Source organism: Panthera pardus, unplaced genomic scaffold, assembly GCF_024362965.1.
Source record: "Panthera pardus isolate Hobbes unplaced genomic scaffold, ASM2436296v1 HiC_scaffold_12, whole genome shotgun sequence".
NCBI classification, from domain to species: Eukaryota; Metazoa; Chordata; class Mammalia; order Carnivora; family Felidae; genus Panthera; species Panthera pardus.
Genome location: NW_026526677.1, coordinates 98,482,896 through 98,495,533, shown reverse-complemented (window position 1 = coordinate 98,495,533; position 12,638 = coordinate 98,482,896). Strand labels below are relative to the sequence as shown.

The window sequence follows — 12,638 nt, the reverse complement described above, 5'->3', positions numbered from 1 at the left end:
AACAAGATACTGGGGTGGGAGGAGGTCATGCTGGGCTATAGGACTTCTATCACCTTTTCAAACATACCTATCCCAGGCTTGGCATTATCGTGACCAGCAACCTACCTTTGTCCGCCCAGAGCAGAAGCTGGGACCGCAGCAGTCTCCAGAGAAAGTTGGGGCCCAGGAATGGGGGCAGGAGGAACACACATACTTCCCCCTGGGGGATAAGACTCCTCCCGTTAACCATTACCTCACTGCTCCTAAGGCAGTGTCTTTAAGGAGGCGGGACGTGGCAGGTTAGGTGGGAGGGTCAGCTGTTTTTCATGGACCTTGTCCCTACCCTGAGCACTGGGTCACTGATCCAACTATGGAAGCAGCTGCAGGTAGGAGACTGGGAGAAATCCTCTGCTGGGGACTTGAGAGGGTAGTTGAGAGGGCAGATTGGGAGGCCAAGGCTTTGGGACCAGGGTGTACTTGATGTTGGGGCTTGGTGCCCGGAGGCAAATAGATGGCGAGTTAGAAGAGAAGAGGTGAGTGGATAGGTCTGTCTTCCTGGTCCACGCCCTGTCCTGATATGCTCAGATTTCTGTGGACTGGGAGGCAAAGGGAAGAGAGAAGAAGGGAAGGTCTTTCTGGAGCAGAATGGAGGGGGCAAGTTCTAAATTTGGGGGTTCGCCCAAGTCCTTTCAGTTAATGACTGTGGAAGAGGAGTGGGGTGGGGAGGGAATGCGCCCCTCCTCTCCTCATCCCTTCTTTGCCCAGCAGATCTTCAGGACACAGCCTCGTTAACTCTGTAAGTGCCATGCTGGGAAGGATTGGGGCAAGGGGCGGAGGAGATCCAAGGTGGGGAAGGCCTTCATTCGCACCTCAAGTAGAGACCGGGACCAGAGTCCCGATGTCAGCTTGCTCCTACCTGTGTCCCTTGCCTCCTTGCAGGAAGTTTGAGTTTAACCCAAAGCAGGGCATTGATAATCCTGTCCTCTCTCTGGCTGAAGACCTTGACCCCTCCGGTAACCCCCTCGCCCTGGGCAACCATTCCCTTTCCCCAGAGATACCACAGCTCCTCACCGGCCTCCCGTCTCCTTGGTAACCACTCCACTCGGCCTCCCTCTGATAGCAGCCTGGTGGGGAGTAACTGTGTGGAGGTAGGAGGGGTTTGGGTGTTTTCTTCTGTCCAAGCCACTCTTCCCACATTTGGGTATTTGGCCCCACTGCCCAATACTTAACTGGGTAGGAGCCTGCCCAGTGCCCTATCACAAGGGTAGCGTCTGCCAGGCACAAGGCGACTTGTATTTGGGCCATGCCCCCTCTTCCTCCCCCTTTTCTGTTGCCCACATCCCCTTCCAGATCTCTGGAGCCTGGAGCGGCCTCGCTTCTGTCTGCTGAGCAAAGAGGAGGGCAGGAGTTTTGGCTTCCACCTGAGACAGGAGCTGGGCAAGGCTGTGCCTGTGGTGTGCAGGGTGGAGCCGGGCACATCTGCCCAGCGCCAGGGTCTTCGGGAAGGGGACCGGATCCTAGGGGTGAACGACCACGTTGTGGAATGTGAAGACTATGCTGTGGTGAGGTTGGGCTGGGGCTTCCCTGTGGCGTAGAACATCTCTTAGCACCTCAAGGAGAGAGAAAGTCACTTCCCTGGATAGATGGGGGCAGTCCCTAAGCCTCAACCTCCCCTACCTTCCAGGATTTAGGGCTGCCCAGGTTGGGATGATCCGGAGGGTTGGTTCCAGGGGGTATAGCTCAGGGGTAGAGCATTTGGCTGCAGACAGCTGGTTCCAGGGAGGGGGCGCTGGCAAGAGGGGCCCCTCCCAACCTCCCCCTGCATGCCCTCTCTTTAGGTGGTGCGCCGTATCCGGGCCAGCGGTCCGCGGGTGTTGCTGACAGTTTTGGCGCAGCACGTGTATGACATGGTTCAAGCTCGGCAGGGGAACAGTGCCCACCTGTCTCCTACTCTCGGCCCAGGGGTCCGGCCCCGACTGTGTCACATAGGGAAAGATGAGGGCGGCTTTGGCTTCAGTGTCACTTACAGTGAGCCCCGAGGCTCGGGAGGGAGGTCAAGAGCGGGATCTTAGCCCAGTTCTGGGCAGGTGGCAGATGGAAACTTACTTGTTTCCCCCCCCCCACCCCCGCCCCCCCGGCTTCCAGGTTATCAGGCTCCTTTCTGGTTGGTGCTGAGCACTGGAGGAGCAGCTGAGCGGGCTGGGGTGCCTCCTGGGGCCCGACTGCTAGAAGTGAATGGGGTCAGCGTGGAGAAGTTCACTTATAACCAACTCGGCAGGAAGGTATGGCCGGCTGTCTTCCCCCATTCGGGCCTCACCCCTCTGGGCCCGGGGGCCATGCCTCAGGCAGCAGATTCCTCCCCCTCGCACTCATCTTCTCATCTGACCTTGTACCTCCTGCCATGCTTCCCTTCACAGTTCCTGCTAGGCTCTTCTCTCCCCCACCCTTAGTGCCTCCTTCCTGGGGCTTGGAGGAGGGCCTGGCTCTGCCCTCCCTACCCAGCTGGTTGATGCCGATGCCCTGCTGGGCCCCTACAGCTTTGGCAGAGTGGAGAGCAAGTGACCCTGCTGGTGGCCGGGCCGGAGGTGGAGGAACAGTGTCGCCGGCTGGGAATGCCCCTGGCTGCGCCCTTAGCGGAGGGCTGGGCACTGCCCACCAAGCCGCGCTCTCTGCACCTACAGAAGGGGCCCCGGGGCTTTGGGTTCCTGCTTCGGGAGGAGAAAGGTCTTGACGGCCAACCCGGTGAGTGGTAGTCCCGGAGGCGGGTAGGGAAGGTGTGTGTTAAACCTGTTCACATTCGACTCTCAGTGCATATAAGTGGTATCCCCGGCTGAACCCCAGCCCTGAGCCTCCTCCTACTGTGTCCCCGCCCCCCCCCCCCCCCCCGCCGGGGTCAGTCCCTCAGTGTGCCCACAGTGGCCTGGGCTGGCACTGGGGTTAGCAGGGAAGGGGCCATGAGGATGTTTACGTCCTAGGACAGTTCCTGTGGGAGGTGGACCCAGGACTGCCAGCTGAGAAAGCCGGGATGCAGGCTGGGGACCGGCTGGTGGCTGTGGCTGGGGAAAGTGTGGAGGGGCTGGGCCACGAGGAGACAGTGTCCAGGATCCGCGCGCAGGGCTCTTCTGTTTCCCTCACTGTTGTCGACCGTAAGGCTGACCGCTTCTTCAGCATGGTGCGAGCTGAGGGCCGGGGGCTGGAGTGGGGGCAGGAATGGAGCAGGGCTCCGGTAGGGGGGAGAAGCAAAAAAGAAAGGTTTGTTCTGTCTGCCTCCTTCCAGGTTCGCTTGTCCCCACTTCTCTTCTTGGAGAGCACAGAGGCTCCTGCCTCTCCCCAGGAAAACTGCTCGGCCTCTCTGGTTGAAACCAAGGACCTACCAGTTGAAGACACAGCCATGCCTCTTGTCCCGTGTGGCTCCCGCCAGTGCTTCCTGTACCCTGGGCCTGGCGGTGGCTACGGCTTCCGGCTTACCTGTGTGGCCAGTGAGCCTCGTCTCTTCGTCTCCCAGGTGACTTATGCCCTATGGACCTCGGATCTTTCCAGTCCTTTGCCTCCTAATGAGCCATCATCTGCTTCCCTCCCAAGGTCTTAGAGCATCCAGCGACTTTTCCACGGTGTCCCATGTTCTGTAACCCCCCTCTTCACCAGGTGACCCTAGGAGGCTCAGCTGCCCGGGCGGGGCTGCAAACGGGAGACGTGATTCTGGAGGTGAATGGGTATCCCATGGGTGGAGAGAATGACCTGGAAAAGCTTCAGCAGCTGGTTGAGGCTGAGCCACCCCTCTGCCTGAAGCTGGCCGCCAGGTCCTGCCGGGGCTTCGAAGCCTGCGATCGCCCAGGGTTTGGAGAGGTAAGGAAGTAGGGACAGACGGGCAGTGAGCAGCCAGAGAAAGAGCCCAAGAGGAGGGCTACAGGGTGAAGCAGTGTGAGGCATGCAGGTTGGGACTTTAGACCATGGTAGGTGGGGACAGAAGGACCCAGGGAACAAGCCACATCCCTGGCCGGTCCAGTGGGGGTGGGGGCAGGGACAAGGAACTCTTCTGATCCTTGAATGACCTTCTGTCTTCTCTCTCTGCTCAGGACGGGGCTCTAGCCTCAGAGCTGCTGTAGTCCTCCTCCGCTGGACACAGATCTGCCCAGTGGCCTTTCCGTCTTCACTCTCCGGCTAGTGATGGTAGGAGCTGAGAAGCTCTCTTTAAGCCAGAACTGCAGCTCTAGGATTCCGGACACCCCCAATCACAGGATTGCCCAAGGTCTCCCTCCCTTCCTCCCAGAAGAGGGTGTGGCCAGAGGCCTCCGGCAGGCCCACTAGGGGGCCTAGGAGCATCGGGTTGTGTCCCTGGGATGAACTTCCCGCCCGAAAACGAAGAATGGTGTGATTTCGTGATTTGTAATAAATTAGACCCTTTCCCAGCACAGAGCTCCTAAAACCCTTGGAATTTCCGAAGTAGTAAGATGACAAAGGTGTCTTCTGTTACTCGTAACAAGCCCCTTTCAACTACATCTGACTTTATTAATTAAGGAAGTGATTTTTGGAAAGCACCTAAGGTTGGGGGACTGGTTGCCAGGGGAACCCACCACGTGATTAGAGAGGGTTGGAACTTTCAGCCCCGCCCCGCCCCACCCCCACCCCGGACCTCCCGGGAGGGGAGAGGCACTGGAGGTTGAATTAATCACCAATGACCAATGGTTTCACTGCTCGTGCCTCCCTAGTGAAGCCTCCATAAAAAAACCCCCCCAAAAGGACGGGGTTCAGGGAGCCTGGAGGTGCTGGCCAGGTGGTGTACCCAGAGGGGGCATGGAGCTCCCACGCTCATGCCTTGTCCCGTTCCTACTTTCATCTGGCCGTTCCTGACTTGTGTCCTTTATAAAAAACCGGCAATCTAGCGATTAAAAGGTTTCTCTTGAGTTCTGTGAGCCGCGCTGGCAAATATTGGAGCCCAAGGAGGGGGCGGGGGGGGGCGGGGTCGTGGGAACCTTTGTGTTTTGGCCAGCTGGTCAGAAGCACAGGTGACAGCCGCTGGCTTTTGAAGTGGGGCCGGTCTTGCGGGGCTGAGCCTGAGGGATCTGATGCTCTCTTCACGTCAGTAGTGACAGAACTGAGTTAACTTGTAAGGCACCCGGCTGGTGTCCACAGAACTGTTAGGGGATTTCTTGGTGTGGGACACCAACCCCCCCCCCCCCCCCCCACATTTGACCAGAGGTGAAATAGTACTGGGAGGGTTGTAGTAAAATAGAGGAGAATCCCAGGGTTTTTTTCCCTTTTTAGGTGGACTGTGGGCTGGCTAGGATTGAAGCCATCTGGAACTTGCCCTAGGCATGACGCCAGGAGACTCGGGTATATTGCAAGAATTTGGAGACAAGTTACACCTTCCTCTGCAACCTGAGGATTGTGCGGGCTGGTGGCTGGTTACTGTTAGTCTATTATAGAAATGGCCTTTCTCCTACAAATCTGGCTGCCTGTGTTGGGGGGGGGGGCCGGGACGGTGGTTTGGAGGGACCAAAAAAGCTCCAGACCCAAGGCATGGGACCCAGTTTCTCTAAAAGAGAGTTGAGACCTTACCGAATTTCTCTCTTCTCGTTCAGTCTTCGGAGTAATGGGTCAGCCCAGAACCAAGCTGCCCCGTAAGAGGTCCTCACCTCTGCCAAAAAGCCACAGCCCACAGTTCTGCTGAGTTCCACATGGAGACAGCTTTATTGCTGGAGCCTCCCAGAGCCCCAGGGGCTAGAGGCTTACAGCTTCACAGATCCAGGGGGTTGAGTCCAAACTGGCGGAGCCGCTCCTTGTATTTGGTATGAAGTCTCAGCACGGCCCCATCCCACTGAGGCTTCACTGCTCTCAGCTTGGCCAAGAGTTGGTTCAGGCTGCCCTGCAGACACCAAGCTTCAGGCCCCAGGAAGGGAGAGGGCAGCGTGAGGGGTGCCCCAGGCTAGTCTGTGAGCTCTCCTTTGCCAGTGGCTTCTGGGAGCTTTTACACTTAGTGGGCGTGGTTGCATCCCCTGGTTGTCTGCCCTCAAGACAGAGCAGATTTCCTTGTGGAGATGCTGCTTCTCCTTCCCCCGGTCTGTCACTGTCATACTAGTTGGGGTTTGGGGGCATGGGGGGGTGCTGGGTACTGGGGTGGTTGGGATTCAAACAGGGGTGCTTACGTGTAAGATTTCCTCGTACTTGGCCTCTATGTCTGCCACGTGTGCCCGAAGCTGAGCCAGGGTCTGGTCCCGCTCTCTGAGGGCCTGCTCTGCCCCTTCCCGTGCGGCCTCAGCCTCCCTCTGGCACGTCTCTGTGGGGCCGGGCAGAAGGAGAAAGAGGATTGGGTAGTGACACCCTCCCTGTGAACAGAGTCTCCAAAGGTACCTAAAAAGCGGAACTTAAATGGGATCATTCCAGACTCCCCCAGTATCACCAATTTTCCCGCAGCCCGTATGAAGAGCGGACATGTACCTCTAAGGTTCAGTAGAGAGAGTAGTGGCATTGGGACAAGAGATGTGGGTCCAGAGTTTGGTTGTCGCTTATTGACTACCTGTGTAACCTCAGGCATGTCTCTGTCTGAGCCTAAGGTTCTTCATCTTTAAAGACAGAATGATCCAAACTTTACAGGCTTACTGTGAGTTGAATGCGAGCATATAGGGGGAAATGTATAGCATATACAGGAGGTGCTCCATAAATGCTGATCGAATTTAAATTCCAGACAAGGCAAGGATGAGGAAGGGCATTCAGGGTCTGCATGGCAGATAAGCAACTCTTAGGTATCTGAGACTATTTTAGGTTAAACTGAGGCTATTTTAGGTTAAGAAAACTTTGAGACCACAATTGTGAAAGATCTTATGTGCACGCTAACATAGCTCAACTGCGTCCTGTAACCAAGAGAGAAAGGAAAAACTTCCTGTTTTTTACATTTTTGCTTATCTGGAAGGTTTATTCCTTTATGTAGCAAGCACTTATGTAGGACTGAGCATGCATGAGGCATTGAAGATATGGACGTAAGTCTAATATCTTTCCTCAGTTTCATTGCGAAAATCAGCTGAGAGGGAGTATGTTTTGCCCATGACAGACATGGCAGTGGTGGGGAGAAAGATCTGGATTTGGAGAGACCATTGAGAGAGGAAGATGGGGTAAGAGACTTAGGTCTTTTTTTAGTTACAACCTAAGAGGTTTTTGCCATCTTGAACCCTCTGCTCCAATCTTCCATGGTGGGAGAGTTGATGGGGAAAAGGATAAGAGAGGGCGCATGGGTGGCTCAGTCGGTTAAGTGTCCAAGTTTGGCTCAGGTCATGATCTTGCGGCCCCTGAGTTCGAGCCCCGCTTCGGGCTCTGTGCTGACAGCTCGGAGCCTGGAGCCTGTTTGGATTCTGTGTCTCCCTCTCTCTCTACGCCTCCCCCGCTCACTCTCTCTCTTAAAAATGAATAAATGTTAAAAAAAATTTTTTTTTTTTTTAAAAAGGAAAAGGGTAAGAGAGCCTAGATAGCAGTCTTCTAGAGAAGGACTTTTTTTTTTTTTTTTTTTTAATGTTTATTTTTGAGAGAGAGCACAAGCAGGGCAGCGGCAGACGGAGACGGGGACAAAGGATCCAAAGTGGGCTCCATGCTAACAGCAGTGAGCCTGATGCGGGGCTCAAACCAATGAACCGTAAGATCATGACCTGAGCCGTCATCAGATGCTCAACAGACTGAGCTGCCCAGGGTTCCCTAGAGAAGGACCATCGTAAGTCCACCCCTGCAGACTTGGACCCTGTCAGTGCCCCTTGGAGAGACAGGGGTTAGGGAGTGGGGAAGCCTACCCAGCTGCTCCCGAAGGCCCCTCACTTCTTCTTCCAGCTGCCTGCTGCGGGTCTCCATTTCCTTCTGCAGGACTTGGCACTGACGACTCATCTCTGTGGTGGGGACAGAGGGTCCCAGGTGTGGATGGAGTGGTGGAGAAAGGAAGGGACATTGTGGGCAGGGAGGGCCTTCTTGGTCCAGTGGGACAGGAGCATAAAGGCCGCCTTGGTGGTTCTTGTGATTCTGAGAGGCTGGCCGACCCCGAAAAGCTGGGGAAGAGCTAGGAAACGAAACTCCTTCCCCCATTCCAACTCAGTACCTAGACTGTAGCCCTTCTCCCCCCACTCACTCCCATGGGATGAATAAGATAAAGGCCATGACTGCATTTTTTAATCCACAAAGCACATGGCATCAGGCATCCAGGAAGGTTCCTGCCTGGGATCCCGGGAGGCTGTCCTTCGTTTCCTTCAGGACCCTGCCCAATTCATGCCGAGCCGGGAAGGTTAAAGTTAGGCATGGCAGACGGACATCTTTCTTGTTTCACTTCCTTGTATCCTCTGGCCCTCTTGGCTGTCCTTTTCCAGGCCCCTGTCTCCTGCCCGCCTGCCTGACCAACCACACACACCTGCATAGACGGCCTTCCCCTCACTTCGGGCCTCTTCCAACTCAGCCTCTAGCACTCGCAGCCTCCACCTCAGCTGGTCTTCAGAAGCCTTGGCTCGGCGGGCCTCGTCCCTCCTCAGAGCTGTGAAAAGTCCCAGAGCCGTCCTCACCACTGGCTGGGGGTCCCACGTGGCCCCGTGGGCTTGATGGACCGTGCCCACCTCTGGGAACCCGGTGGCAGGCTTCCAGCCTTTCATTTTCCCTCTGGGTTGGTCGGTTTGTCCCTGGAATGCCATGAGCTTTTCCTTACTAAGGGAAACCCCCCTCTATGTTCTGCTTATAAAAACTAGCTATCATCACCAACCCTCCCGGCCCAACCCTTCCTCGAAACGTCGGTTCTTCCTCCACCAGAGGATTGGCAGGGGTCACCTCAGCCTCCCGCAAACAGCTCTAAGCCTCCGAGCCTCTGACGATGTGAAATGCACCCCCCCCCCCACCCCGCGCACCTCTGTTGTCCTGAGCTTCCACTTTCTTACCCAAGTGGTCTTGGAGCAACTCCTTTTCCAGCACTGCCAGCCTGTGTGCGGATTTGGCTTCCACATCTGCCTTGGCAAGTTGGCAAAGCCTCAGCTTGGTCTCCTTGGACCTTTAGGAACTTATCATGATCTCAGCCTCCCTCACTTCTCCCCATCCTCATCCCACGCCCTGAACTTTCTTCCTGCAGGAGATCTGAGGACCTTTCAAGGAGGGATTTCTGATGGCAGGGTTCCCTGCTGTGTCCTGGCAGCCCAGCCCAGGGTAGGAACTCAGAATATGTGTAATGAATATATAGGGAAGGCACAAAGCCAGAAGGGCAGCACAGAGTGGGTATATGCCGGTTTCCCCAATTTCCCAGCTCCATGGAACGTGGAGGGAAGATATCGGGGGAGAGGGTCCTGAAGGCTCTATCTTGTCATGCAGAGGGCTGAATTCTCTCTGGAGAGCCTCTGCTTGGTGTCTAAGCCAGAGAATGGAGAAGCAGGAGGCGCTCACCTCCATCCACCCTGACTCACCAGCACCCACATTCTTTTTCTTCTTCTGTGACCCAGCTTTCATCCCTTTTCCTTTGGTCTTAGATGGCATCTCCTTGCTGTCCTGGGGAAGGAGAGGACTTGTATTGAAGACTGCACATGGGGTTGCTTTCCTGACCCCTAGATTGAACCAGGAGTCCCAGGAGAGTTAGAGCTCTAGTCTCCGAGCATGTCTCTTATACCTTCCAGAAGCTTCTGTTCTTGGTCTCCTTGGGCCTTTAGGCAAGCCTGGGGTAGGGGGAAGGTAGAGCTGTTTCTTTCTACCAGTAAGGTTCTATGTACAGAAATCATTCCCCTCTACCCTCTTTTGGAGAAAATAAACCTCAGTCCTTGTCTCTTCCCTCTTCCCGTCATCCTTACCCTGCCTCGTCCTACCTGTAGGATCCTCTCTTGCTTCTGTTGTATTTCCCTGTAGGGTGACCCACTCATGGAGAGGGGCAGAGAAATGGCCCAACCAGCTAGGAGCCTGAGGAGGAGTCTGGGTTCTGGGAGCCAATCCAGGGTGACAAAATTCCTTTGAGGGCAGGACTGAGAACTGGAAGGTTGGGTTTCGGGAGGCCGAGTGTTGTCCAGGTAACTGGGAAACACGGAGTCAGAGACAGGTGGAATGGGCCAAGTACAAAGCTTAAAATAGCAAGGTCCCAGAGGGTCAATTCTTCAATTCTCTCCTTATCCCTATGTTCTAAATGTAGTTTGAGGAGAAAGGGCTTTGGAGCCCGGTAACTATGCTTCATTTCCATGTAGCACCGCCTGAGGTTTGGAAACTTACAAGTTACAGATTTACACATCTGATATGGTGCTGTTATGCTGATACAGAGGAAAAGAGCTCATAGTAGCCATTTGGGGCAATTTACATCCCTAGGGCTGATCAGCAAATGACATTATTAGGCTTGGGGAAGGCATTCTGTAGCATACAAGGGAAAGAAATGCAGGAGAAGGGAGTTGAGAGTGTTTCTCGCATCGGAGAAAGGAGACACAGAGGAAAGATAGACCCACGGACTCCAGGCTGCTGACATAGAGGCTACAAATGTAGAAGAAAGGATACTGGTTAGAGACAAGAGCCATGGGTTCTAGTCCCCCCTCCAGTTATGTAAACTTGGCAAGCCATTTAATTTTGCTCAGCTTCAGTTTCCTGGTCTTTAAGTCTTTGATTCTGTAAATCCTGTAAGGCCTGGGTTTCAACTGGGCATTCACAGGGCTATCTTCCCTTGTGGAGACTTAATTTATTGATCTTCCCCTATTCCCTTATGAGGCTGGTTTTCAGAGACAGGTGCTCAGAAACTACTTTGCTGGGCTCTCTGTGGTATTGAGTTTGTCGGGGCTCCCTCTAGTGGACTTGCTTGACGCCCCCCCCCCCCCCCCCCCCCCCCCGGGCCAGGCTCCTAAATTTTTCTACTTAAATTATTGATGGTGCCTCCCTCTTGGGGATACTTTCTAGCATCTTGCTGGAGTCATGAATGGCTGGAAAAACGACTTTGGGGGAAGGAGTATGGTGAGCGACCTGCCCTTGTGGGGCAGCCTCTACCCTCCTTCCAGCCCTGTTGCTATTCTGGAGCCTTGTCATCTGTCTGCCACCTGGATCTCTGGGCACCATACTGGCTAGAATGAAAACAGCAAAAACCTCAGGGATTTCCCCCTTGTGGATTAAGGAACCTGCAGACTTTTTTTTAGCTATTTCTCTCTATCTCTGTCCCCCTCCACACTTCTGTTCAATTGCCTGTTGTCAGCTTGCATTTATTCTTCCCCCAGAACCGTTTCCCCCTGCATTGGAATGCAGTAGAGTTTCTTGCACTGGTCCTCCTCATCTAGAAGCCTCGTTGGGGTCATTTGCCACGGAATGATCAGTTTCTCTGTTATGCTGATGCATTCATTGGATGGCATTTTGAGGACAGAGTTTACAGAATACAAACGACATATCACGCCTTGGAAGAGCATTTACTTTTCAAATATGTTCAGTCAACCAACCGACATTCAGGTGCAGAATGAGGATGTGGTCTGGGTGAAGGTGAAATGTAATAAAAGTGCCTCATGTCACATGATGTGATGGTACAAACTGAGCCAGCTCTAGAATAACCAAGAATAAGAATGACACTGTGATCAACAATCCAATCCCATCTTGAGTACACTTTGAAAATAAGCCAAGTAAAAATTATTAAACAAACAAAAAAAAGGCCAAGCTTTCCTTCTTTTTTCATTAACGTTAACATTTTTTTTAATGTTTATTTATTTTTGAGAGAGAGAGATAAAGACACACACAGAGCGTGAGTGGGGGAGGGGCAGAGAGAGAGGGAGACACGGAATCTGAAGCAGGCTCCAGGCTCTGAGCTGTCAGCACAGAGTCCGACAGGGGGCTTGAGCCCGCGAACCGTGAGATCACGATCTGAGCTGAAGTCGGATGCTTAACCAAATGTCCCTGATTTCTTTTTAAAATTCATTTATTTTCTGAGAGAGAGAGAGAGAGAGCGAGAGACCAAGAGTGCGAGTGGGAGAGGGGCAGAGAAAGAGGGAGACTCCCAGGCAGGCTCTGGTGCTGCCAGTACAGCGCCCATGCGGGGGTTCAAAGTCACCAACCTGTGGGATCATGACCTGAGCCGAAGTTGTCGCTCAACTGACTGAGCCACCCAGGTGCCCCACTCATTAACTTCAGTTTAGAAGTGAAAATAGGAACTATCACCAGACAGAACTCTGTCCATCTGGGAGTGTTTAAGGGATATAGAGGAGAGAACTGTCACTCTGCTTTATTCAAATATGCGAGGTAGGTCATTTGTATATTTAAAGAAATATGTCTTCTTCAGCAGAAACAAAGTACAAACTATACAATTTGTACAAACAATACAATTTGATGATGGAGGGGGGAAATACCCTGTGTACCTACACTGTGTTAGGTACTGTGGAAGACCAAAGTCAATAAGACAGTATGGCATGAATTAATGTATGGTAGCTGTAAGAATAAATGGTTATGGAAATTTAGAGGAGGACAGGGTTATTTCTAGCTGGAATGTCTGGTTATTTCTAGCTGAATTCTGAAGAATGGATTGAACTTCAGTAGCACACTTTAGGCAGAGGGAATGCTCTGAGCAATGTGGATGGGAAAAAAAAAAAAAAGAATTGTGGTATTTTGTGATTTGGTCAGTCACCCAGCATAGTATGTGCATTGATATTATATAAAACTGCAAGGTAGTTTGGAGTTAGATCATGACTGTTAATTTCATTCAGGAGACCATTAGCAGT

At 53.4% G+C, this 12,638-nt stretch overlaps 2 protein-coding genes across 6 annotated transcripts; one reads left to right on the top strand and one right to left on the bottom strand.

The window, feature by feature from the left end:
• Positions 1–8: 8 nt before the first annotated feature.
• NHERF4 (NHERF family PDZ scaffold protein 4) lies at positions 9–4,883 on the top strand. 2 transcript variants are annotated; one of them, XM_019468908.2, is made up of 11 exons: positions 9–365; positions 748–775; positions 919–992; positions 1,330–1,541; positions 1,818–2,007; positions 2,125–2,261; positions 2,517–2,721; positions 2,955–3,151; positions 3,257–3,484; positions 3,625–3,825; positions 4,056–4,883. In XM_019468908.2, the coding sequence occupies exons 1-11, from the start codon at positions 350–352 to the stop codon at positions 4,083–4,085; spliced, it is 1,518 nt and encodes a 505-aa protein (XP_019324453.2). In that variant the 5' UTR covers positions 9–349; the 3' UTR covers positions 4,086–4,883. The 2 variants fall into 2 exon arrangements, with proteins under 2 accessions (XP_019324453.2, XP_019324452.2); XM_019468907.2 differs by having other exon boundaries at positions 9–992.
• Positions 4,884–5,647: 764 nt separating this feature from the next.
• On the bottom strand, positions 5,648–9,835 carry CCDC153 (coiled-coil domain containing 153). 4 transcript variants are annotated; one of them, XM_019468896.2, is made up of 7 exons: positions 9,768–9,835; positions 9,390–9,471; positions 8,874–8,939; positions 8,360–8,479; positions 7,755–7,847; positions 6,126–6,256; positions 5,648–5,845 (listed from the first exon to the last, which is right to left on the bottom strand). In XM_019468896.2, exons 2-7 carry the CDS (start codon positions 9,457–9,459, stop codon positions 5,717–5,719), a joined length of 609 nt encoding a protein of 202 aa, XP_019324441.2. In that variant the 5' UTR covers positions 9,460–9,471; positions 9,768–9,835; the 3' UTR covers positions 5,648–5,716. The 4 variants fall into 4 exon arrangements, with proteins under 4 accessions (XP_019324441.2, XP_019324445.2, XP_019324443.2 ...); XM_019468900.2 differs by having other exon boundaries at positions 9,783–9,828; XM_019468898.2 differs by lacking the exon at positions 9,768–9,835 and adding an exon at positions 9,590–9,761.
• Between the last annotated feature and the right edge of the window lie 2,803 nt (positions 9,836–12,638).

What these genes read in the sequence shown, in the direction of transcription:
- NHERF4 (XM_019468907.2), top strand. Translation starts at nt 785, where the DNA reads ATGCTGGGAAGGATTGGGGCAAGGGGCGGAGGAGATCCAAGGTGGGGA. An exon ending in ATAACCAACTCGGCAGGAAG is followed by an intron (nt 2,262 to 2,516) that starts GTATGGCCGGCT and finishes GGGCCCCTACAG; the next exon opens with CTTTGGCAGAGTGGAGAGCA. An exon ending in ATCGCCCAGGGTTTGGAGAG is followed by an intron (nt 3,826 to 4,055) that starts GTAAGGAAGTAG and finishes CTCTCTGCTCAG; the next exon opens with GACGGGGCTCTAGCCTCAGA.
- CCDC153 (XM_019468896.2), bottom strand. Translation starts at nt 9,459, where the DNA reads ATGCCATCTAAGACCAAAGGAAAAGGGATGAAAGCTGGGTCACAGAAG. An exon ending in GGGGAAGGCCGTCTATGCAG is followed by an intron (nt 7,848 to 8,359) that starts GTGTGTGTGGTT and finishes TCCCCACCACAG; the next exon opens with AGATGAGTCGTCAGTGCCAA. An exon ending in AGTACGAGGAAATCTTACAC is followed by an intron (nt 5,846 to 6,125) that starts GTAAGCACCCCT and finishes TGGTGTCTGCAG; the next exon opens with GGCAGCCTGAACCAACTCTT.